Genomic DNA, 27,127 nt, shown 5'->3' on the forward strand with positions numbered 1-27,127 from the left:
GAGAGGTCGACGTCGAAGTCGCCCAGTCGACGTCGAGAGAGGTCGACGTCGAAGTCGCCCAGTCGACGTCGAGAGAGGTCGACGTCGAAGTCGCCCAGTCGACGTCGAGAGAGGTCGACGTCGAAGTCGCCCAGTCGACGGCGAGAGAGGTCGACGTCGAAGACACGGCCGACGTCGAGGTCATCTAGCCGACGTCAGGTGCCAGAGAAGAGGAGATCGACATCGAGGTCTCCACGACCGGCGTCGAGACCAGAACGGCATACCTCACACTTGCCGATGGTGACGCAGACGTCGTCGACGTCAAGGGATTCGACGTCGAGGGCGAAGACTGGACCGCCCGCGGAGAGGTCCCCAGGAGAACAGTCATCATCTCCGGGACTGCACATCGTGCAAATATCTCCAGAAAGATCACCCGAGGCTCCAGAGCGGTTTGGACTGTCACCGCGCTGGTTACGAGATGTGGGCGCTGCCGCATGTCGGAGTCCGGGATCGGACTACTCCCGCATGTATTCCCCACCGCGCAGGAGTAAATCGCCTCCGAGGGATCCACGGCCAATTTCACCACGCCGGTCTCGTTCCAGGGACCGTCGCACCGCGCCAAAACTTCCAAGATCTCCGTCCAAGCACAGATCAGGATCAAGGGCTCACCAAAGCGAACGCTCCCACAAGAGGCGACGCACCAGGTCGTCCACTGGGACTGCATCCACAAGATCCTCAGTCCGGGACTACTCCCCTACTTTTTCATCCACGCCTCCATCGCGAGTGTCCCCGGTGGATGACATTATAACTTTCTCGGACGTCCTGGGTAGAGGGGCGCAAAAGTTGAACATCGCACTGCACGCCCCTCAGGCACCCACTTCTGTGATCTTTGACACTTTACACCATCGGTCAGCTCCCAGACCTCTGCTCCCGTTGGTGCCAGGATTGTTAGAACCAGCGATGGCCACGTTCATTACACCAGCTACAGCGGGCTCGGTCCCCTCGAGAATAGCAAAGAAGTACAAGGCTCCGGCCGAGGACCCTTTATTCTTGAGGGCGGACCCGCCAGCGGATTCGGTGATAGTGGCGGCGGCCATGAAGTCTCACTCAGCCTCAATATCTGCTTCTGTCCCCCCTGAGAAGGACAGCAAGCTGATGGACTCCTACGGCAGGAGAATGTGCAACACATCTGCCGCGCACATGAAGGTCGCTAGCGCTTCAGCCCTGCTAGGGAGGTATGATCGTTCCCTATGGGATTCCCTGGCCAGATTCGTGGAGAAATTGCCTAGGGAGGACAGGCAGGACTTCACGGAGATCCTACATGAAGGCGGACTGGTGGCCAACCAAGTAATAAGCGCAGCGGCGGATGCATCAGACCTAGCCGCGCATGGCTACTCCCATGGCATCTGCTCCCGCCGTTCGGCCTGGCTCAGATTAACAGCCCTCAAACCAGATGCGCAGAAAAGGATTCTTAACCTGCCGTTTAATGGATCATCGCTATTTGGAGCTCATGCGGACGACCAAATGAGCAAGATGAAAACGGAATTGGACACTGTAAAGGCTGTGGGACTGGAAAAACGCAAAGAGTTCCGCAAGCGCTTTCGCCAGGGCGACAAACGTGCCTTTCACCAGCGCGTTCAAACGCCCCAATGGTCCTCTCAAAACCAACAGAGGTCCCAGTTTCAGCAAAGGGGCCGGGGCAGAGGAAGAGGAAATGCTAAACAGCAGCAGTCCTCTAACAAGCAACCTCCCAAGCAGTGAAAACTTACTTCCTCCGCACTCGTTCGCCACTCCGGTGGGAGGAAGTGTCACCGCTCACCTGGCAGAGTGGAATACAATTACAAACGACAAATGGGTGCTGAGTATTGTAGAGCGTGGCTACTTGCTGAGGTTCAAATCTCCCCCTCCGCAGGTACCCCCACGGAAACACCCACTCCCTCTCAGCCAAAACAAGCTTTTAAAGGACGAAGTTGCCACTCTCCTCTCCAAAAACGCCATAGAGGAAGTTCCAAACAGGCAGAGAAATCGGGGAGTGTACTCCCGGTATTTTCTTGTTCAGAAAAGAGGAGCGATCGGAGACTACAGACCCATCCTCGATCTCCGCCTACTCAACAGATTTCTCAGAAGGGAAAAATTCAGGATGCTAGCACTGCACCAGATCTTCCCACATCTACACCAAGGGGACTGGATGTGTGCCATCGATTTACAGGATGCATACTTCCACATTCCTGTCTCAGCGAAACATCGGAAGTTTCTCAGATTTCGCATCTTTCACCAACATTATCAATACAAGGTCCTGCCATTCGGCCTCAAGTCCGCGCCACGAACATTCTCAAAGTGCATGGCGGTGGTGGCTGCATTTCTCCGCAAACGGAAGATATTCGTCTACCCATATCTAGACGACTGGCTCTTAAAAAGTTCCACCCCGGTTCAACTCCAGAGTCATCTCTCGTTCTGCCTAAACCTTCTACACTCGTTGGGCCTTCAGGTCAACTACCGGAAGTCGATCCTCAATCCAACTCAGCGGATCCACTACCTGGGCGCCTCTCTAGACTCCTCAAGCGCAAGCGTGTGTCCTTCGGAGGAGAGGTTATCCTCCATGCTGCAAAAAAGCTGCACGCTTCTCAGCACGGAATATCCCACAGCCAGACAAGTGTCATCTCTCCTGGGATCCATGGCCTCGTGCATCTACATCGTGCCCAACGCACGTCTGCACATGCGTCCTCTGCAACAAGACCTAGAGGATCAGTGGTCGCAGAGGACCGGCCGCTGGGAAGATCACATTACCCTTCATCAAGCCGCCAAAGATTCCATCCGGTGGTGGATGAAGCGCTCCCATCTGCTTCACGGCGTCCCATTCCATCAGGCGCCTCCGACACAGACGGTGGTCACAGACGCCTCCATGCAGGGCTGGGGGGCTCATATGGGCCGGCTACAAGTACAAGGTCTCTGGTCCGCTACCGAGCAGAGCTATCACATCAACTTCTTGGAGCTACGAGCAGTCCATCTCGCTCTCAAGTCCCTGTACCCATCCCTGCAGACCGACTATGTTCAGGTTCAGACGGACAACACCACAACTATGTTCTATCTGAACAAGCAAGGAGGGACCAGATCACGGGTCCTGTCTCTGGAGGCCCAGTCAATCTGGAAATGGCTTCTGGCGAGAAACCTGACGATCGTCGCTGTTCACCTGCCAGGGACCCTGAACGTGCAGGCAGACGGCCTCAGCAGAGACTTCGTCGAAGCGCACGACTGGGTGCTCAACGAAGGCGTCGCTCAAGACATCTTCCGCTTGTGGGGCATACCAGACATCGATCTGTTCGCAGACGCGGACAACAAAAAATGCCCCGTCTTCGCCTCCAGGTTCCCTCAACGGGGGTCGCAGGGGAACGCGCTTTTGATCAGCTGGTCGAGGACATTGCTTTACGCTTTTCCTCCTCTCCCTCTCATCCCGGCTGTGATTCAGAAGTTCTACAGGGCCAGAACTCGGATGATCCTAATAGCACCGGAGTGGCCCCGGCAGTGGTGGTACCCGGATCTACTCCAGCTGTCGGAGGTACCACAGAGGAGGTTGCCATGCCTGCCGAACTTGCTGACCAAGGACAAGGGGAGAGTGTTCCACCCCAATCTCCCCTCCCTCCGCTTGACGGCATGGCTCCTGAATTCATCCAGTACGGACATCTAGATCTTCCACCGGACTGTATGAGCATTCTTCGGGAGGCAAAGAGGCCCTCCACGAGGAAGTCGTATGGCTTTAAATGGAAAAGATTCTGCTTCTGGTGTAGAGATAACACCCTTGATCCGATCCGGGGTCAAGAACAGGTTATTCTCCCCTACTTACTGTACTTGGCGAAGTCTGGGTTAAAGTACTCTTCCATCAGAGTACACTTAGCTGCTATTACAGCCTATAGGAAGTCTCCTACCCAGACCTCATTCTTTCAGATGCCAGTGGTAAAGGATTTCTTAGAAGGGCTTAAGAAAGTTTACCCACCTGTGAGGTCTCCTTCCCCTTCCTGGGAACTGAACATCGTTCTCTCTAAACTGATGGGAGGTCCTTTTGAGCCGATTCATAAGGCCTCCTTGCAACATCTGACCTGGAAGGCTGCCTTCTTAGTAGCCATCACTTCGGCCCGTAGGGTTAGTGAAATTCAGGCCCTCTGCTGCAAGGAACCTTACACGGTGTTTCATGCTAATAGGGTGGTGCTCCGTACTCATCCGAGCTTCCTGCCCAAGGTGGTTTCGGACTTCCATATTAATCAGGTGATCACGTTGCCCACCTTCTTTCCTCAGCCGACCACACCCCCGGAGAGAGCTCTACACTCTCTTGACCTCCGGAGGGTTTTGAAATTCTATCTAGCTAAGACCCTTACTCTTAGAAAGTCAGACAGGCTCTTTGTTAACTATGGACCCACTAATACCGGGCTGGCTGCGGCCAAGAGATCTATCTCTAGATGGATTGTCTCTTGTATAGCTTTGGCTTACCAACTGTCCCACAAAGTTCTGCAGGGTAAACCTAGAGCACACTCTACTCGGGGGAAGGCTTCTACGGTAGCACTCCTTCGCAACGTTCCCATGTCTGAGATCTGTAAAGCGGCTACATGGCGCTCAGTCCATACTTTCACGCGCCATTATTGCCTAGATTCAGACGCACAGGCCGACGCCCAGGTGGGGCAGGCCTCTTTGAGGAACCTATTTGCATAACTGTAATACAAGATGTGTCTTTTAATGTATGTTTTAACTGCTTTGTTGCTCGTCCGCGAGACTTTGGGTATGGGCTTGCTACTCTATTCATAGATTATGACTATTGATGAGTATCCCCTGGATGAGAAGGATTAGTTACTTACCTGTAATCCTAGTTCTCATCCAGGGGTATACTCATCAAAGTCATAAGCGACCCACCCACCTCCCCGGACGAGCAATGTTTTCTCTTTAAATAAGTGATGTATGGAAGGCAGATCTACTCAGGTGCGGAGGCACCGCCAAAAAGAACTGGCCCAACTGTCACCTGTAGTGCATCATGGGAGCAGGGGGTCACGGGCAGGCCTTAAAGGCACGGTCCCCCTACTCTAATGCCTTAAAGGCAAGGTGTCAGTTTTCTTGGATTCTTGATACTCTACTGCAGCCTACTGGCGAATGCCTACAATTACATGTTGCTTTATGGCAATAAAGCAGTGCTGTGTTATAATTTGCCTGATGCTTCCTTTTTTCCTTACGGGTTACGGGGGCACTACTATGCAAAAATATGTAATTTACAGCATTGCCATGTTTTGAACATTATTAGGCTGCATTTATATGTTTTCACATATGTATATATATATATATTTATATATATGTATTTTCTATATGCTCCGGGATCCCGCACATGGGCGGGGATTATTCATAGATTATGACTTTGATGAGTATACCCCTGGATGAGAACTAGGATTACAGGTAAGTAACTAATCCTTCCTTTCTGGTACAATAAATGGCAAGAAATGGTGATTTATAAAGTTCCCAAATGCTTGTGTAGAATTAAGATTAATGGCAATACCACAAATGCCATTGGTGTTGTGTTGCTGTCACTCAGGTCATCTCACCACATCAATACACTGAAGACGGTAGTGTGGCACAACGTAGCACTTTTTTTCTAGAGATTGTTAAAACATGTAGAGTTATTCACCAGTTGAGTCAGCAGAAGGCATTAAAGCTGTCACCGGATGAGGTACAGGTCTTTTATAAGTCATAATCAACTTGAAAATGTTGAATATGGAGACAAGCCCATGGGGGCACAAAACCGTCTTATCTCAGTTTGCTAAAGAAAAGTAGTGTCCTATCATTGAAAAGGTTGTGAAATCCTGGTCTCAATAAGGTATGGACATCTTGAGGTGCTTTACTTTGATATCCAAGCATTTCCCTGGCCCAAACACATTTTCCCAGAATTTGTTTTCCAGAATACCGTATATTTCCACTGATAATAAGCATAAATCATGTCATCATGTGACCATTTAATTTATTGTGCAGCGCTCATTTTGACTTATCTAACAATTGTTCTGTGTGGAATAATTTAGAAGTTACATTTGAAATGCAAAAGTAAACCTCGTTTCTGAAAGAGGTACAACTTGTTAATGCTTAGCTGTTCACAAAACCTTTGCTTGTGCAGTGGATTAAATAATTATGAACTTGGCATATGGCCAATTTTAACTTTTTTCTTGCAGTAAAAAGAAACTTTGTGCGCTTTATGGAAAATGGACAGAGTGTTTGTATAGTGTTGACCCTGCTACATTTGATGCATATAAAAAAAATGACAAGAAGAATTCTGAAGAGAGAAAAAATTCTAAACAGGTATGCTACTTTTTCCAGGTTTTCTGCAGCCTTGAGTACAATGCATGTCTGGTGTGGGTACAAACAGTATGAGAAATAGAAAAGTAAATTTTAATTTGTAAAGATGGTCTGTTTCTCTTGATAGCATTTCCTGCATTTCTGTTTTATGAACCAGGATAGTGATGCATATTTAATACAGTATGCCATCGTGAGACAAAAATATTGAAACTCTAACAAAAAAATTATGAAATACTGCCAGGTAATGACAAATTTCCTAGCTAATGTAATGGAAAGTTTCAATTCTATTAAGGACTTGGAGGCGAGGATTATGCCTTCTATTCTCCACTTTATTACTCAGCAGCCATTACCAAACAACAGACTACATTTCCCATCACACTCTGGGAAAACTGTAGTCAAACAAAACAACCAATAAAAGTGTCCATAGTCCACCAATAGGCGGCCACCAGTCCATAGATAGTCCTCCTTCAGTGGCCCTTCTTCCTCTTTCTGAGCGTGAAGACAGCCGGCCATAACTCCTCAGGCATCTTGTTTATTGGAGTCAGATCCTATGGAGGCAAAAGGAACTATCAATACATTCCAAGGGACGAAACAGCAAAGTATAAGCATGACAAGGCAGACAATCCAAAGAACTCAGCCGAAATTCAAAGATCAGGCAAACCAATGTATCATGAATGAATCAATTGGACAATTCATCGCACCAGAGTAATAACGTCAAGCCCACCAATCAACAGAACCCCAAAATGTGTTACTTACTGACATACGGGCGGGAATCCTGAATCGATCCCTAGAGTGGGATAATACTCGCCTCCAAGTCCTTAATAGAATTGAAACTTTCCGTTACGTTAACTAGGAAATTTTTCATTCTATGTCAGGACTGGAGGCGAGGATTATGCTAGTTCAAAGCTTGCTCACCACGAGGTGAGCCATATCCAGCACAGGCTTGAAGTAGAACCTCTTGAAGGTTGAATCAGAGGACCAATCAGCCGAGTTGAGGATATCCTCTAAACGGGCACCCAAGCCAAACGCTTTGGAGGCCATAGCCCCCCTAACTGAGTGGGCACCAAACTCCCTGAGGCTGATTCCTACTTCCTGCATCACCCATCTAACCTATCTGGCGATGGTAGGGGAGGAAACCGCCTTAAAAGGTTTGCGGAGCATAATCAGTAACTGACGTTCCCCCCGGAGGGCAGAACTCCACAGTCATCTCTTCGTAAGCCTTTAAGCAACAAACCACACATAGCTTGCGGCTGTCCGGGAACTCCGGGTAAGAAATGATCCTTGTGTGGCATTTTGTTCGCCTGGAAAGAGTGAAGGTCCCCCCCGAAGGGGTGAACATCCTGGAAGAGATGTTCAGTGCCTTAACATCAGAGACTCTACGGCAAGAAACTAAACAAAGAAGCATAGCCAACTTGGCGGACAACTCTTTCCTAGAGAGGAATCGATTAGGCTGCCACCAAAGGAACAAATTCAGCACCTGGTTGACGTCCCATAGGGCGGAGTAACGGGGCTCAGGAGGTAAGGATAACCGAATGCCCCTGAGCAATCTGCATACAAGAGGATGTTCACCAACCGGGGGGTTGCCCACCGGCACATGGCCCGCCGAAATGGCAGAACAAAAGGTGTTAACCGAACGGTAAGCGAGGCCTTCAGAAGCCAAATGGGCCAGGAAGTTCAGAATATGAACTACATCTGTCTCCACGGGATTGCAAACCCTTCGCAGACACCAACGGGGCCATCTGCCCCAAGCGGATCTGTAGCGTTTGACGGTGCTGTCCACCCATGCTTTAGCCATAAGGTCCTCAGCTGCCGTCAAAAGGCCCGGGATTTTCCATCGTCTCCAGTAATCCTCCACGCGACAAGACGTAACGAGTTCTGAAGAACTAGAGGTTGAGGGACCCCGTCGGGATTGAGGAGGAAATGAGGGAACAGGGGGAGTAGGATTGGAGAATCCCAAGAAAGTTCCAGAAGAAGTGGAAACCACACCTGAGATCTCCACAAAGGAGAGAGAACCACTAGCTCTGCTCCCTGGCACCGGACCTGAGCCGTAACTCGGGCCAGCATCACAAAGGGGGGAAACGCATAACCCAACTCCAAACTCCAATCCTAGAGAAAGGCGTCCGTGGCCACCGCCAGGGGGTCCGGCCTCCAACTGAAGTAACGCGGGAGTTGGTGGTCCAGCTTCGAGTCAAAGAGGTCGATCAACAGGTGGCCCCAAAGGTCGTACAGGTGATTGAACACCTCCGAGTCCAGTTTCCAAAGACTGGAGTCACGGAAATTCCGGGACTGAAAATCCGCCACCAGGTTCTCCCTGCCAGGAAGATATTCCGCCGTCACCGATACATGGTGATCCAGGCAATACTGCCAGAAACTGGCAGCCAAGTCGGAGAGGACTTTGGACCTGGTGCCCCCCAGATGATTGATGTAGCGGACCGCCGAGATATTGTTCATCTTGAGGAGGACAGAAGACTGAATCCGGTCCCTGGTCCAACAACAAACCGCAAAGGAGCCCGCAAGGAGCTCTAGGCAGTTGATGTGTAGATTGCGTTCGTCTGGAGACCACAATCCTCCAGTAGAGAATCGGCTGCACCTGGCCCCCAAGCCATAACTGCTGGCGTCTGATTTGATAACTAAGTCGGGAGCTGACCCGAAGATGGCACGTCCATTCCATGCCTCCATGTGTTGTAACCACCACCGAATTTCTTCCCTCGCCTCCTCTGACAGGGGCACTTTGTGGGAGTACGGAAGTCCTCTGCGTATGTAAGATGCTTTGAGGCACTGCAACGCCCGGTAGTGCAAGGGGCCCGAAAAGATCGCCTGAATGGAGGCTGAGAGCAAGCCTATCACCCAGAGGGACACTTGAGACTTGGCCAGAGTACGTCGCTGTTTGTGACAAATTTTTTGCAACCTTTCTTGTGGGGAGGCTGAGAGACGAGGACCTTGAGTCTATCACGAAAACCAGAAACGTTAGAGTCTGTGAAGGAGAAAGCATCAACGTTGCCTCGTTGATGACAAGCCCCAGTCCCTGCAGGAGGTTTACTGCCATCTGAAGATAAAGGAGGCAGCGACGCTGGCATGCGTCTAAGATCAGGATGTTGTCGAGATAGAAAATCATCCGAACTCCTCGGGCTCCTAGCCATTCCACCACCAGATGAAGGACCTTGGTGAAGCACCAAGGGGCTGAAGAAAGACCGAACGGGAGAGAGGCGAACTCGAAAACCTGGTCGCGCCAAAGAAACGGCAGGAAGCGGCGGTGAGGGGGAAAGATCGGAACCACTAGGTAGGAGTCTTTCAAGTTTAGGCGTCTCATCCGATTTTGTGGGCGCAACACGTCCCGTAGGAGATGGATGCCCTCCATCTTGAAATGGCAGTATACCAACCACTCGTTGAAGCTGCTCAGATTTATCACCGGTCGTTTGCCACCATCCGTTTTGTCTACAAGGAAAATACTGCTCAGAAAACCCCGCGGATGAAGGGAAGTTGGGGTTATCGCCCCCTTGGTGAGGAGTCCTCCTCGTCGACTAGAGCAGAGTCGTGGAGGGAGAACTCCAGGGGCCGCGGTCTGACGTGCTGTGAAGGAGTCCCCTGGAATTCTATATGAAAGCCCCTGATGGTTTGCAGAAGCCACGGGTCCGTTGTGACAGAAATCCAGGCCAGGAAAAAATTCCCCAGTTGCCTCCCTAGTGTTAGATGGGAAGAAGGGAGTAGACTCACCGTTGGAAGAAGCAGCTGCTCCTCGGAAGCCTCGTCCTTTGCCCCTTCTGCCTCTCGTCTGGTAGAAGTTGCCGAAGCGGCCTTGATCTTGGTACTGGCCTTTAGTAGGGCCTTGCCCACGTGGCTGGTTGTTGGAGCCTCGGCCGGTCGAGCGGCCCCTACCTCGACCACCCCCCTGGGAAACCCGAGGGAAGACCCTCTTGATTGTCGACTGGGCCTTGTCAAGAGAGGTGAAGGTGTTGACTAACTTTCCCAATTCCCTGACAAAGGGATCTCCGAACAAGCCCCCTTGGGCCACTACAGCAGCCTCCGTGTCCGCAAGGTCCCCCAACTTGGGGTCCACTTTGATCAGAAGAGAGCGGCGGCGCTCTGTGGAAATGGCGCACAATGGCTCTCTGGGCCCAGCCTGATAGCGACTCTGGGGAAATGAGGGAGCCAGATGTTTTCGCCTCCTCCGCCATGTCGAGGTTCTTAGTTAAGGGGCCTAGGACGTCCAAAAGCTTGTCCTGGCAGGACCGCCAGGACCTATCAATCCCTTTTTTGGGGTCGCGCATGAACTTTTGCAAGAAAGTCGCCATGCGGGCGTCAATTTCTGGGGTTAGTGCGACTTTGCCCTCCAAAGAGGGGCGGCGGCACTCCGCTCGCAAACAACTACGGGCATCCTTGTCCAAGGGCTTTCTGATACGCATTGCCACGTAGTCCGGTACCTTATCTGCAGGCGCCCAGTCCGATGATCGCGGATGCACAATGTCATCTGGGTCAAACATATCTGACTGATCAGGTTGGGGGTTGGGGGGGGGGGGGGGGGGGAGTCGTCATTGGACGGACCCGGTGCAGTGTCGGTACTGTCTGAGGGATAGGGAGTGGGGGGGGATTGCCACTGGGGAAGGCTGGGCCGGGTGGCAAGAAAGGCCTGTTTGAGCCTGTTAAATGCGGATGTGTCCATCCCCGCTTCTTGTGGACGTTTGGCCAGCGGGGGAGAGACCACCGAGGCAGCTAAAGATTAATGGAAGAAGACATGGGTAAATAAGTGTCTAAATACAGTGATGTAATATCTGACGTCATCAGCGTCGCAGGAGGTGGGGGCACCACTGGGATATTTGCCAGCCGCGCCAAAGCTTGGTCAATGCTCCGGGTAAGTCTGTCTTCCAAGGGGGCCATGGCTTCCCCACAGCACGGTATATTGAGGAGTCCACCGCCTCATAGAACTCCCCATCCCATTGGAGGTCGGTCAGGGCGTACTCCTATTCCATGATGAGGGCTGATGAAAAGACACAACCGAGGAGGTAAGTACAGATAGTATGTCTGGGCTTCAGACGTTGCTGGAACACGTCCAGAATAACAAGGGCTGGGTCTCAGCCGGTGAATGGGCGAGAAAGTCGCAATTTAATGAAAGGATGGGGTTAGGAATCCCCCGGCACCAAGGTCTGGTATAAAACCGAAATATAAAGAATTAACAACACTGGCCTGGGCAGGTGCCTGCAAACGCTGTCCAAAGCAAAGTACGGACCCAGCAGGGCGTGAAGAAGAGTAATACAGACTCCACTGTGATTGTGCCGAGTGGAGCGTTAACAATACAACAAGCGGCTGCCAAAGAGTCTAAAACGAGGCAGCGCGCTTGCGTAAACCCTCAGGCCAGTCAAACCCTCCTACGACGCGTCGCACAGACCTTCAGAGTTTAAAATGCGCGCGCTGCAGGAAAAAGTCACCGTGCCCCCTGACGGGCGGAGGAACAAAGGGTACAGCACCAGACCCGCCGCGTAGGAGACGGAGCTCCCGCGACGGGCCGACACACGCCCAACAGAAATTTTGACAGGAAAGAAAGGCCAATCGCAGGCGCGGGACCCGCGCGTCCGAAACCGAGAAAGAAGCTGTTCCAAAAGCAAGCAGCAGCCCGGAAACATAAAGCCCTCAGGCAAATAAGCCGAGTCGCCGCAAGACACGCGTACGACTCCCAAACAGCACACTAAGCCGAGAAACAGCGCCCCAACAAAACATCCTTACAGATAACACTGCAGTATTAAAACACATGCGAGCTAGTAACATCAAGTACAAAGCATTACATCTGAGAGGACAAATGAGGAAAGTACTTATCTCTGCTGCTGAGCAGCAAAGAAAGAGGAGGAAGGGCCACTGAAGGAGGACTATCTATGGGCTGGTGGACCCCTATTGGTGGACTATGGACACTTTTATTGGTTGTTTTGTTTGACTAAAGTTTCCCCAGAGTGTGATGGGAAATGTAATTTGTTGTTTGGTAATGGCTGCTGAGTAATAAAGTGGAGAATAGAAGGCATAATCCTCGCCTCCAGTCCTGACATAAAATTATTTGACAAAAGGGGACAAATAAACCTATGAAATAAACGAGTGATGTAACTACCAGCTCTATGTTGTATCCATTAGGGACACTGTGCAAGACTGCCACTCTCAAGAGGGGAGTAGCAGAGTGAAGGTGTTGAGGGTGCCACCTCATATTAAAAACAAGCATTGACAAAACCAATGCCTGGCTTCGTTAAGACTTCAGTGTTTTTGTTAGTATTTCTTTGCAAACATATGTAACAGGCATGAAGTGTGAAAGTATTAAAAATTCAAAAAGGCAGTAGTCTAAAGGTGCTGTGCGTATGTTTGCAAAAAATAAATGTAAAAAGCACCCATTTCAAAATTGAAGGAAAAAACATGAAATGAAGAAATACCAGCAGAGATTGGCCCGCATGTCATGGAACTGAAGTGGACAGCTTTTCAGGTGGATGTGCAAAAGCACAATGCCATTACTCACTGTGAATAGGGTGGGCTTACCCATTGCCACATGCTGTACTATTGTGGTGGTAAGCAAAGTGTGAATGACATTTGAACAGACAAATTGATGAAGAGTGTTGACCGAAAGTTCCTGTATGTATACATATTTATACGCACATATTAATACCATGTTTGGAAACAAGCTGGCGAGACAGATAGCGTTGTTACTAGGGTAGACCTAATACAATAGAACTTTTTGAAGTTATCAGTCCCTGTCCTCCTGGCTTCTAAGCAGCAAAAGGGGGGCTTTTGAGGGGCTAAGGGAAAAAAGGGGTCAACCATGTTATGTCCCCCCTTGCTCAAGAAACATTGTTCCTGTCCTTGGAGCAGTTCACATCTAGCCAAGGGGGAGCCATCAAGCTGCTAGGTGACAGTTGAATACTTACAGAAAGATGTCCACAGGCTTTAGGCATGCAAAAGTAAACTTTTCTAAAGTACCTTTTCTGAAATAATTCGATGAAATTTGACTTTACCATTTCATTGCATTATGTTTAACTATTAAAATGAGTCCTTGATGTCTTTAGTGGTTTCCCTAGGTGGAGATAACATTTATTAAACGTAATATTGTATCCTAGTTTTTTGTTAAAGAACAACCAACCCTGCCACAGTGAAAATAGCTTTGAGATGCTACTTACTGTAGGGACTGCAGTTTTACTGCAGTGGGTGGCACAATGAGTGCCATTCAGGAGAATACTCATTTTACCATTTTGAAACCACTTTACTGCTGGTTAGCAGTGGTAAAGTGCAGAGTTTTATAGCTAGGAAAAATAGGGTCTAGCAAAAAAATTCAGGGTGACCCTGCAAAAAGGGAACATTTTCAACAGCGTCCATGTGCCAAGGGAAGCACAAATGCCCACAGATGAAGTAAAACCCACACAAGCTAACAAATAAGAGTGACAGTGATGCTAATCAATTAACCAATTGTAAGCAGTCAGCAGGCGCTATGCCCACTGCACACCAACAACATTCTTCACAACCGTCAGCTCGTGTTCTGTCTAGTAGACACGATCTCAAAATGAATACTGATGTTTTTACACAAATCTATATTCACCCACCTGCTCTTAGCCCTTCCAAAATAGCAAAATATTAACTAATGTCTGGTATTTTTTTCTACAAAAGGTCGCAATGGTAGCACTGGTAGTAAAGGTTGAATCATCATGTTATGTGGATGCTTATTTGATCAGCAAGGGAGTCAGCCTCTTCAAAACTTTCTAATGTTAGAGCAAAGAATCTAAAACCAGTTTGTAAAGAATAGCCGCGTTTTGGAGAAAAAAACGCATATGCCTTCAGTTTGGCATCTTGTATTCAGTCTAGATAGTTTTTTTTGTGATCACATTGGTAATTTATTTGAAAGAAGATTGATGCTTTAAAACGATAGGAGCAGAGGCCGGTACCTGAACTTCTAGCAAAAGCAGCATTTGAATCCGAGGTTACTAGGTCGCCCAGAGTTTGACCCGCTATATAAGCAGTAGATGAGAATTTAGGCTCCTAAACCCCATAGTGTGCACAATGCTAACACTATATCACTTGTCTAACGAGTATGGGCATAAGAACCGTGGGGGACATGGGGCAATTTATTCTCCCCAGATTTTGGATGCGAGAGGACGATGCAGGGAGCAATATCCTCTCAGATTTTGTACTGGAGTTGAAACCGAAGACCAAATAGATTAAACCGTGACAGAACACATCTCTATAAAACCATGGTACAAATGGCATGTCTCCTTGTACCGCTGTAACCTGAGAAGAAAACTCTGCGAGGACTCTAGAATCACTTTTTTGAAATTATTTAATTGCAGTCATTGAGGTGTTGGCCTCTCCTAAAATTGTTCTGTTTGTCAAGTCAGGCAAGCCAGCAGTGACATTAACATGAAATAGCATCTCCGGCCATCTTTTATACTCCTAAAAATAAGGTTAAGTGTAAAGGAAGACGGCAGATGATTTTTTGTATTAATGTACTGCTTCCTCATCTGACTAAACAAACAGAATAATTTAGGTGCTGTTCAACCCCTCAATGACACTAATTAAATAATAAGTAAAACAAAGAGGTATTGGAGCCCCAAGGTTTGCTTTTGGTATCACAACACTTCAAGAATACCCATGGGATGTACAATATAGTTTGATACTGACAAGTTCTGTCACTGTGTTAGATCTTCTGATACTCTTGAAACTTCCAAACATAAAAGGACATCTTAATGATTACATTTATTTATGTATATATATATGTATGTATATATATATATATATATATATATATATATATATTATCTACTGGCGGTCGCCAGTAGATAGTTATAGTTACAACCTAGTTTCCATAGGAAATCTCAAAATTCAATTTTGAATAACTTTCGCGCCGGTTGACGAATCCTCGTGAAATTTTCAAAACAAATGGGGCGCTCCATTCATCTCCTACCCTGAAAGTCTCGGGGTGATTCGTCAAGCGGGGGCCGAGAAAAAGGGGGGGTCCCAAAACGCGTTTCCCCCATGCTTTTTTACATAGGACCTTTAGTCGCAGCTACAGCCCGAACGGCTGAACAGAATTACGTGAAATTTGGCAGAGAGGTAGCCATATGGTCAAGGAAGTGCCTTTTGCAGGTCTGATGTAAATCTGTTCAGTATTTCCTGAGAAAATAGCATTTAAAAGCATCTCAATATCTATACACGCTCACTGTGCGCGCACCCTGCCGTGCGCGAGCGCAATTCTGATTGGTTGTTAGATGTCGGTAAACATTCGAATCGGTCGAAACCAGGAAGTGTCGGCCGCCATTTTGTCTCTCGCAGTCTGAGGGGGTGAAAAAAAAGGTGGAGAACGTGAAAAGGGGGCAGAGTGGACAGTTCCTGACCCCTAGCCTTGGTCAGGGGGGTCACAGAAGGACCCCCAAGGGAGAAAAAAACACGTTTTTTTTTTTTTTTTTTTTTAAACCGCGAGGTGCGCGCACCGCGCGCGCACGGCACGCACTGCGAACCGTGGTTGCACGGTGCGCGCACGTTGAAAAACCTGAAGAAAAAATAAATTAATAAATACATAACTTAGCATTTCACACATGTTATAGTTAGCTGGACATTTCACTCGTAAAAAACCAATGAAATTCCCCCGTTATAGTTAGTGCAGGCAACTATAACTCACGCGACCGCAATCCTCTGCTGATGTCAGATATTACATCACTGATGACATATGTGTCTTTATGAAAAATAAATATTTGTAAGATATGTATAGCTAAAGATTAATGGAAGAAGACATGGGTAAATAAGTGTCTAAATACAGTGATGTAATATCTGACGTCATCAGCAGAGGATTGCGGTCGCGTGAGTTATAGTTGCCTGCACTAACTATAACGGGGGAATTTCATTGGTTTTTTACTAGTGAAATGTCCAGCTAACTATAACATGTGTGAAACCTATGGTTTTTTAAGTGAATTTGCAAGGTTTTTTTTTTTTTTTTTTTGAAACCGTTTATTACAAGACTCAAAAATATACAAGTATGGGCCTACAACCTTCCGGCCGGCCGCTAGCAATGAAAGGAGCATACGATATACATTTATAAAACACATGGTGCTGCGGCCGAGTATGCACAGGAGGTAACATCGTTGCGAGCCACACTATCCAGACCCCACTATACGGTTCCATTTTAAACTTAAAGAACAACAAATACAAACAAACCCACAAGGCAATCCTCAATCGGAAATAGCAACACGTGCTCCCCTAGAGGGGGGATCCTAGCCATCCATAGGAATCTCAAGAGGGGGGAGAGATCAGAACTAGGGCTGGGTACACCTAATGCCCAGGTACCGGGGGGATGAGTTGGCTAAGGGGACGGGGCCGGCGACGGATCAGGCAATAACGGTGGTGCACAGATTCCCCCGCGGTAGGCGTTCCAGGGGCCCCATACCTTCACCCATGTCGCAGGCTTACCTCTCGCCACATACACCACCTTTTCCCGAAACATGCACCAATCCATATGTTCCTTCCAGGCCGAGACAGTCGGGGGCCTCTGGGATCCCCACAGCTGGGCAATATCACGCTTGGCAACCATATACCCCAGAGTCACCCACCACGTCTGCGGCACCGAGTAATCGGTAGGCTCCCACACATTCAACAGGCATCTCCTCGCTTCGGGCAACAGCGCCACATGCGTGACCACTCGCAGCACCTCATGCACACCACGCCAGAACCCCTCCACCTCCGGGCACTCCCACAAGATATGCAGAAAAGTCCCCAGCGCACCACACCCACGCTTACACAAACCGTCCTCAGCATAGCCCATACGCAGGAGCTTTGGCCCCGTCATGTAGACCCTGTGGAGTATCTTGAGCTGGACGAAACGAAGGCGAGCCGGTATGGCCACCTCTTTCGGGGAGGCCACCGCGGAGATCCAGTCCTCGTCGTCCAGCTCCAGCCCATCGGCTACCCAAGCCTCACGAAGGGCAGTCAACAAGTCTGAGCGGTCGTTGATCAGTTTTTTGTAGATCAGTGAGATCGTGCTGTCAGGGACGTGTCCATCCAGCACTCTATCTTCCAGGGGGGAACACTCCGGGATGGAGGCAAAGTCCGGAAAGACGGAGCCCAGCGCATGCCGGACCTGCAAATACCGAAAGTACTCGCTGCCCTGCAACTGAAATTCCGTCTGCAGCATCTCGAACGTTTTAAATCCTCCCCTCGTCCAGAGATCCCCCACTGTGCTAATGCCTATTAGATCCCACTTCTCAAAGCCCTTCGAGGTCCACAAGGAGCCCAACCGCTCAGACGCGTATAGTGGTGACGCCCGGGTCAAACGGTCCTTCCACCCCATAGCTGCATTGGCCGCGTGCCACACTCGCACCATGACACGCGTGGGGCCCGTTAGGCGAGCGTCGGGCGCGCTAGAGTAGAGCGCTCGATTATGGTCACCACCTGGAAGTAGCATCCTATCCATTTCAAACGCCGGGTTTAAGGCGGGCCCATATAGGCCCTGATTAATCGCAGCTAGCTGGGAGGCCCAATAGTACCGTTTAATATCCGGGAGGGCAATCCCCCCGTCATACCATGGGAGCGTCAGCTTAGCCAGGGCAATACGTGGCCTCCCGTCCCAGAATAGGCGGCGCTGCAAACTCTCCACTTCGCGGAAGTAGCGCGCTGGGACGAGGTCCATAGTGTTCTGCAACGCGTACAGGAAACGCGGCAGCGACATCATTTTAAACAATGCCGCCCGGCCGAGCGGCGAAAGCGGCAAACGCCGCCAGCGCGCGACATCCTCTTTCAGACGCTGGAGGGGGGGAAGCAAGTTCCGATCATACCGAGCCTCCGGGTCCAGAGTAATGAAGACACCCAGGTACCTAAATCCCTGCGGGGCGACCTGGATCGGACAGCCCCGCGGGAGGATAGGAGCCTCCCCGGAGAGAACATACACACACGATTTAGCCCAGTTGATGACCAGACCGGAGTTACGACCGAATGAATGCAAAACATCAACCAGTACTATGAGTGATTTACGTGGGGAAGCTAGGTACAAGAGGATGTCATCAGCGTATAGGGATACGCGGTCCTCATACTCAGGGGTCCAGCGGAGCCCACGGATGGAAGGCTCCCACCGCAGCCACTCCGCCAGGGGCTCCAAGGCAAGTGCAAAGAGGAGCGGCGATAAGGGGCAGCCCTGCCGTGTGCCCCGGCCCAGCTCGAACGGAGCCGACACTCTTCCGTTCACCACCACCTGCGCCAATGGGCCCGAATACAGCAATTTGACCCAACTGATGAACCCTGGGCCAAATCCAAACTTCGCAAGCATCGCCCAGATATATGGCCATTCAAGCGTGTCAAGCGCCATGGTGGCGTCTAAGGACGCCAAAATGGCCGGCTCCCGTATGAACGGGGCACGTGCGAGCACACCGTGCAAACGCCGCAGATTAAGGGCTGTGTTGCGATGGGGAATAAAGCCAGACTGGTCCTGATGAACCAAATCGCCCACCACGCCGACCAGCCGATTGGCCAGTACCTTGGCGAGAATCTTGGGCTCCGCATTCAGTAGCGAAATGGGCTGATAGGATGTAACCTGGTCCCGAGGTCTCCCCTCCTTGTGGATGACCACGATTGTAGCCAGACGCTGGTCCAGCGGGAGGGAGCCCACCGAGTGAGCCGCCAGGAACATAGCCCGGAGGTGGGGTGCCAGCGTATCCGGTCGCAACTTGTACAATTCGATAGGGAGACCATTCGGACCCATGGCCTTGCCGGAAGCGACCGAGCGTATGGCGAGGGCGATCTCGTCGGAGGTGGGAGCGGCGTCCAACGACACCCTGTCATCCCCGGAAAGGGACGGCAGCGCGATATCACTGAGCAGGGCACGGGAATCCTCTTCCGAGCAGGGAGACACCGGGGAATACACCCCACGGAAATAATCCGCGAAGCAGGAGACGATTTCTTCTGGCTCAGTTACACACACACCATCCGTTTTCTCAATCAGCGGGACCACACGATTCGCTCTCTCTTTTTTGTCCAACCACGCTATAAGTTTACCAGCCTTATCACCCACATCATACAGTCGCCCCTGTTGCTCTCTACTGAGGCCCCTAGCCGCCTCCGTGACGAGGGCCCTATAGGCCGCTTGCTTGAGTTGGAGGACATGTAATGCGGCATCCGTCACCCCACCTTCTAAATTACCCTCCAACTCGGCTATTTCAGCCTCCATCCGGGTCACCTCCTCCCGCTCGCGCCTCCGGGCGTGGGAAATAAGGGATAGGGCCTCCCCTCGGAGTACTGTCTTGAAGGCCTCCCATAGCGGTACAGCCGAAGGCACGGACCCCACATTCTCATCAAAATATCGCTGAAGGGATTTAATCAATTCAGCGCGAATGGTGGGGTCGCGCAGGTACCAAGGATTGATTGGGACCACCCTACCCTCACCCCTCAGAAAGACATCAAAGTGCAGTAGGAGCGGAGAGTGGTCCGAAATACCCCGTGGCAAATGGCGCACCTCTCCCACCCTCCCAACATAGGCCGCCGGGACAAGGACATAGTCTAGTCGTGAGAGACTACCATGGGCTCCCGAATGGAAAGTGTACTGCAGCTGCGTGGGGTGTTTTAAACGCCAGCAGTCCACTAATCCAAATGTATCCAAGAGGCCGGGTAGCCACGCCTGTGCCCGGGGGAGGTCCCTAGGGGGGTGACGATCCACAGTCCCAGATACCACCGCATTAAAATCCCCCCCACAACCAAAAGCCCCCCCGGAAGGCCAAGGAGAAGGCGCCCAAGGTCCGCAAAGGTGGTCGACTGCAGCCCCGGTGGGATGTATACTGACACAAAGACAACCACTTTGCCCTCCAGTCTTCCCACCAAGACCGTGTAACGTCCCCTGTCATCGTGGAGCACCTCATCAATCTCCAACGGGAGCGAGTTCTTCACCATGATGCCCACACCCCTTGAGCCGGACGTGAAGCCCGAGTGAGCCACTAGGCGATAGCCACGCCGATTCATGGCGCAGAAGGAGTTGCCAATGAGGTGTGTCTCCTGCAGAAAGACTACATCGGGCGAGATTCGCTTCAAAAACTGCAGGACCACACCCCGTTTGATCCTGTCCCCCAGTCCATTCACATTCCAAGACAACAAAGTTAGTTCCCTACCCCCCATCATATACAGAAGCCATCATTCGTCCCCCGGAGAGCACTTTAGAACTAACACAAAAATACGTTTGCCTTGTGATAAAAACGAACACCACCCCATCCCTACCCACCCACCCCAACAGAACTCCCCCCTCCCTGCACCCCTGCATGAGCCCGAACAGCCCCCCCAACGTGCAGTGTGCCTGTCGCCCCATATATAGTTAAACTAACTAGACCCCCTAGAGGAGGAGGGAGAACCCCCAATAGACCCAACACAACCTCCATAGGAGGGGAACTTACAAAAACTGACGCAGAATCGAAAGTGGCATCATTTTCGTCCAGAGTGAGGCCCAATATTAGACCCTCAGTCCCGATCCTGCGTGCCGTCTCCCCCCCGCCGCCCCCCCCGCCCCCCGATCACGATCCCCGGGCAGAGTATCCAGCCAGTCCCCGGCCGCTTCGGGACGATCAAAGAAGTGCGTGCGACCATCCACCTCCACACGCAGCTTGGCCGGGAAAAGCATGGCGTATTTGAGGTTTAGGTCCCGAAGACGGCGTTTGACGCCTAGGAAGCTCAGTCTCTGCTTCTGGACCGCTGGGGTGAAATCAGGATAAAAATTAACCTCCATATTGTCAAGCTTGACCGGTCCATGCAGTCTGGAGGTTTGCAGGATAGCGTCTCTGTCCCGAAAATTGAAAACCCGGGCGATGAGAGGTCTCGGAGGGGCTCCGACCTTCGGCCTTCCCCTGGGAACCCTGTGGGCCCTCTCCACAGCGAAGAATTTGCTCAGCCCCCGTGGCTGGAGATGGGTAGCAATCAGGACCTCCACAAAGAGATCCGCCGCCGCCTCCTCGCGTCCCTCGGGCACCCCGATAATGCGAATGTTGTTCCTCCGTGCCCGACTCTCGGAGTCCTCCAGGCGTCGATCCATAAGCGCACTCGCCTGACCAAGCCGGCGCACCTCTGTTTGCAAGGCCGCCACATCTGTCGTTAGGCCCGATGCGGTGTGGGCCAAAGAATCTACTCGGTCGTTGGTTTTGGAAAGATCGGCCCTCACCAGGCCAACATCCACGAGGACCGAGTCAATCTTCTGCGCCAGTGTATCAAACCGCTGGCCCACCGAGGCCTTCATCTCGGCAATGGCGCCCATGACATCTCGCAGAGTCAGATCTGCGGGCAGGTCTGGGGCATCAGGAGGACTCTCAGGGGACTTGCGCGGTCCATCGGGAGATCCCTTCTGGAGGGTATAGCGGTCCATACTGTTGGCCTGATGGACGGCGCCACGCCGGGTCGATTTGGTCTTTGCCCGGTCTCCATCTTGTTTCGTGGCCATGGCCACCAGTCTCCCAGTCGCACCAGCCACGTCGTGTAGGGCAGGAAAGCAGGCCACGAGCTCCGGGGGGGCCCCCTCAGAGCAGCGGGGTGGATCACAGCCTGCAGGCAAGCAGGGTCTCCCAGCAAGGCCACACCAACACCAAGGGCTCCGCGACCCAACCTCGCAAAGACGACAAGGTGGTGTGAAAGCGAAAGCGAAAGTGCGGGGTACGCGAGTCGCCAGGCCCTGCCTGCCGCTGTTGTTCACTTTGTCACCGGATCACCCCACAGCGCAAATCCGGGGTCCGGCGAGGGGAAGGCCGCAAACCTCAATCGGTGCTCACTCCGGTATCCGAGGTCCGATTCGGAAGCGGGAAACGGGTGCCACCTCAGCTCAGGTTCACCAACATAGTCCCCTCATCCAGGGCAGGATAATTTCAGGATAATCGTAGGAGGTTGCGGAGGTCCTCGGGAGCCTCGCACCTACGCGGCCATCTTGGTTGCGCGCTAGGCTCCTCCCTCTGCAAGGTTTTTTAAATGCTAATTCGTAACTATAACGTGTGTGAAACCTATGGTTTTTTCAGTGAATATATATATATGGACTGTGCCCCTTTTACCTCTTTTATTTGTTGTATTCCTATTATAGCTTTTGAGTACCTGTGGTGGAAGGGATTCGTAGAAAGTGGGATGCACACTTTTTTAGATTCATTTTTTTAGTGATACTTGTTTTTCGCTTTGTATTATAATACGATGCCAAAAATGCTACACCAATATATTTTAAACGAACTTTTGCATTCAAAGATTTTTTTCGAACACATATTGTTTTATTGTACAAATGTTAAATAACGCTTTTATGATACATGCAGTCGAATAAAGCTATTTGAAATGAAAAAAGAATATATATAGATCTTAGAAATTCACAGGAAAAACAAAGGTTAAAGCAATGTTATAGTTAGGTGAAACTATAACATGCCAACAATGTTTTGAACAAAAAAAACCACAGAAATATACCAGTTCTAGTTAGCACAGGTAACTAGAACTTGCACCCCGCCATGCACTGCTTATGACTTCACATATTATATCACTCATTGAATGTTCTATAACATCATTTATGACAAATACATTGACATTAGGGGGAGGGGGTCGTATGGCCCTCCTTTCCCAACTTAAATAGACCCCGGGGCCATACTGTAAATATAAAGGATATGGATGCATGGTTCCCCCTCCCCAAACTTTGAGGCTTTCTAGACCCCATTCCTAGAGACATAATTTAGTTTTAGGGGTATGGGTACATAGCCCGCCCCTCCCTTCTTGAGCCTTAAGAGGACCCCCCGGGGCCAAATACCTCACTAATTAGGGAGAGGGGCACGTGGCCCCCCTCCCGAATACCAAATGGGCCCCCGGGACCCCATACCCAGGGCCATATTTTAATTTAAGGTAAAGGTGGCATGTGGCCCCTCCCCGAGCCTTATAAGGCCTCAGGGTTCCATCCTTCAATGCAGATGACTATAATTAATTAACTTGACACTTTTGCACTTCAACGACAGCCACATTATGGCCCTCTCCCTGGGATTTCTCTCACTGTCACACCAGTTTAACCAGCAATGCAGAAAGTTTACAGACTACTCACAGGGTCTAGCCTATCAACAGCAACAGCCCTCACAACCACTTTGGTAGTAACCCAGACTTCTCATGGCTCCAGAAGCTGTGCTGTGCAGCTCAACTGCGAACACTACCACGGGCAGCAGTCCTCCACCTGCTCCTTCTCACCCACCTTAGTGGCTTCCAAATAGAGCCGATTTCCCTTTGCAGGACCATAAGAAGTCAATCTGGGACATGAATAAGTTTGCTTAATTCATATTAAAAATTATTGACTAAGGTCTGGGCAGCTCGGATTACCCCCACTGCTCTGCTAATAATACATACAGACCAGAGTGGATTTGTTATCAATAGATTAATTGTGTCAAATACTAACTTTTTATTTCAGGCAGTTGATTACTTCTTGTGCTATCATAATGCTGCAGCAGTAATAACGCTGGACGATGAGAAGTCGTTTGATTTAGTCAATTGGGATACTCTGTTATACAGTCTGCATTAATTTGGATTCCCATTGCAGTTTATAACAATGATTAGGGAACTTTATAACTTTCTTTTTCTGTTTAACAATATATCAGAACAAGTTACTTACTTCTGGTAATGCTCTTTCTAGTGGATGCTCTATCTGAATGCTAATTCCTTACCGCCTGCCCTGTTCCCTGTTCTGCAGAATGACTTAAAAGAGCCCTAAAAACCCATCAGGCTAGGCTTTGTCACTGCAACTTTTTGTACTTGTTGCTTTTTCAGACCCTCAGACTGTCGCTTCCAGGGGAATAGCCAGTGAGATGGTGGGGGGGGGGGGTAGGAATCTCACATTTCCCCCATCTATAAAAGCTGTGGGTTGCAGGGAGGAGGGGTTAGATGGCCAAGGTTCGGGATGGGCTGTTTCTATGAGGAACAGGGACAGTACTGCAGTACTGATTTGCATTAAGTTGGCCACTGTCTGGAGTGACACAGTGGGTGAAAAACTATGGGTTCGGAATACTACTTCGAGTATTATACACTGGCTAAACTATCTGCATGCATTCATTCCATCACATTTTGGGTGTTTGATTGCTGGTAGTATGCCTCGAAACTTGGGTCTGTCAGCTCTTCAAGCCTACTACTGCCAATGTTTATGAAATCCAAAACATAGTAAATTTGCACCCATTCAAGGAGTACTTCCACGGGTGCAGACTGGTGCAGATTTAATTATTTTTGGATAAACCAGTCACAGTATATATTTAATTTCTAGCTCCACAAAATTAACAAGTTAAAAGCTCTTAGTGAAACGAGAATGATGAGAAAAGCGGACACAGAAACAGCAGATCTGAATCAGGGTCCCCAGACCCAACTACCAAGCCAAGAATACATTTCACGAGAGATCTGCATATCTACTACGGTAGAACTGAGGAGGGAGAGGCCATCATTGATGGGGGGAGAGGATGAGACATAGAGGGCCCCCGCCCGGAACGGCTGATGATAATGCGTACCTACAAATGTACATGTAGCGTGTTTCTTACTATCGTGACCCGAGCGCACAATTGTAACCATTATAAGTGTGATGCCTGTCAAAGATTGTAATCCCTGGTGCTCCTGGTGAGCCGAAGGTTGTGATGCAATGCTGACCCCTTTTATAACTCTGCCAAAGATGTCTGTACAATGTCTTTCAATGCTGCAGTTTATAAAAAAAAAACTAAAAAAGAAAACATTCTCATCCAGGGGATACTCATCAAAGTCATAATCTATGAATAATCCCCGCCCATGTGCGGGATCCCGGAGCATATAGAAAATACATATATATACATATATATATACATATGTGAAAACATATAAATGCAGCCTAATAATGTTCTAAACATGGCAATGCTGTAAATTACATATTTTTGCATAGTAGTGCCCCCGTAACCCGTAAGGAAAAAAGGAAGCATCAGGCAAATTATAACACAGCACTGCTTTATTGCCATAAAGCAACATGTAATTGTAGGCATTCGCCAGTAGGCTGCAGTAGAGTATCAAGAAACCAAGAAAACTGACACCTTGCCTTTAAGGCATTAGAGTAGGGGGACCGTGCCTTTAAGGCCTGCCTGTGACCCCCTGCTCCCATGATGCACTACAGGTGACAGTTGGGCCAGTTCTTTTTTCCGGCTCCTTCTGTGAGGATCCTGGAGCTTGAGCTCTTCAGTTTTTTGACTGAAATTTTGAATTACAGCTTTTTCTAGCTTTTTTCGACGTTTTCTGGCTTATAAGGGCTAATTCTGCTGGTTCCAGTGAATTTTCCAATTTTTTTCCAGTCAGAATGTCTCCTTTATTTAGGAAATGCCCTTCTTGTGGTAATAAAATGGCACTGGTGGATCCACACTCGGTGTGTATTGTGTGTTTACCATCAAAACACGATCCTGACCAGTGTCCCCACTGCCAGAAGTTCTCAAAGCGCACTCTGAGGGACAGAGAGCGCATTAAACTGCATGCAAGACTGGAGAAGGAACGAAGCCGTCGTGAAGGCGAGCATTCCTCATCAAGACCACCTTCTTCAGCTACGCAAGTAAAGAAACGGCGACATACCAGCTCCCCGGGCTCCAAGAAGACCAGGAGTCCAAGAGGTTCGCCGTCGACGTCGAGGATGCCGGCGAAGAGGCAGAGAACTTCGGCGTCAAGGGATTCATCCCACCATCAAGAGTCTCCGCCGCGCAAAAGTAAGTCGGCGTCGAGAGGCGGCCCTTCGGGCTCGAAGGCTGCTAGTCTGGTGACATCTGAACTGTCTCCGTCGACGTCGAGGCTTCCGTCGACGTCGAGACACTCTCCGCCACCCTCGAGGGGGTCGACGTGGAGAGATGCGGCGACGTACATTCCGCCGCGAGTGGGCCGGTCGCCGTCGATGGTTACCCCCACTCGGCGACATAGAAGGTCGACGTCGAGAGGAAGATCGACGTCAAGAAGTCGACGTCGAGAGAGGTCGCCGTCAAGATCACCACGTCGACGTCGAGAGAGGTCGACGTCGAAGTCGCCCAGTCGACGTCGAGAGAGGTCGACGTCGAAGTCGCCCAGTCGACGTCGAGAGAGGTCGACGTCGAAGCCGCCCAGTCGACGTCGAGAGAGGTCGAAGTCGCCCAGTCGACGGCGAGAGAAGTCGACGTCGAAGACACGGCCGACGTCGAGGTCATCTAGCCGACGTCAGGTGCCAGAGAAGAGGAGATCGACATCGAGGTCTCCACGACCGGCGTCGAGACCAGAACGGCATACCTCACACTTGCCGATGGTGACGCAGACGTCGTCGACGTCAAGGGATTCGACGTCGAGGGCGAAGACTGGACCGCCCGCGGAGAGGTCCCCAGGAGAACAGTCATCATCTCCGGGACTGCACATCGTGCAAATATCTCCAGAAAGATCACCCGAGGCTCCAGAGCGGTTTGGACTGTCACCGCGCTGGTTACGAGATGTGGGCGCTGCCGCATGTCGGAGTCCGGGATCGGACTACTCCCGCATGTATTCCCCACCGCGCAGGAGTAAATCGCCTCCGAGGGATCCACGGCCAATTTCACCACGCCGGTCTCGTTCCAGGGACCGTCGCACCGCGCCAAAACGTCCAAGATCTCCGTCCAAGCGCAGATCAGGATCAAGGGCTCACCAAAGCGAACGCTCCCACAAGAGGCGACGCACCAGGTCGTCCACTGGGACTGCATCCACAAGATCCTCAGTCCGGGACTACTCACCTACTTTTTCATCCACGCCTCCATCGCGAGTGTCCCCGGTGGATGACATTATAACTTTCTCGGACGTCCTGGGTAGAGGGGCGCAAAAGTTGAACATCGCACTGCACGCCCCTCAGGCACCCACTTCTGTGATCTTTGACACTTTACACCATCGG

General features: G+C 50.4%; 1 protein-coding gene across 2 annotated transcripts in view; it reads left to right on the plus strand.

The window, feature by feature from the left end:
- Nucleotides 1-27,127, plus strand: part of OSBPL1A (oxysterol binding protein like 1A) — a 1,951,189-nt gene that overhangs the window by 1,442,350 nt on the left and 481,712 nt on the right. For both annotated transcript variants that reach the window (XM_085605749.1, XM_085605748.1), the window contains exon 24: nt 6,174-6,300. In XM_085605749.1, the coding sequence (XP_085461875.1) occupies nt 6,174-6,300 (127 nt within the window). The remainder of the gene's footprint in view (nt 1-6,173; nt 6,301-27,127) is intronic.

The sequence above is a fragment of the Triturus cristatus genome, chromosome 5_1 (genome assembly GCF_964204655.1).
Source record: "Triturus cristatus chromosome 5_1, aTriCri1.1, whole genome shotgun sequence".
Classification (NCBI taxonomy): domain Eukaryota; kingdom Metazoa; phylum Chordata; class Amphibia; order Caudata; family Salamandridae; genus Triturus; species Triturus cristatus.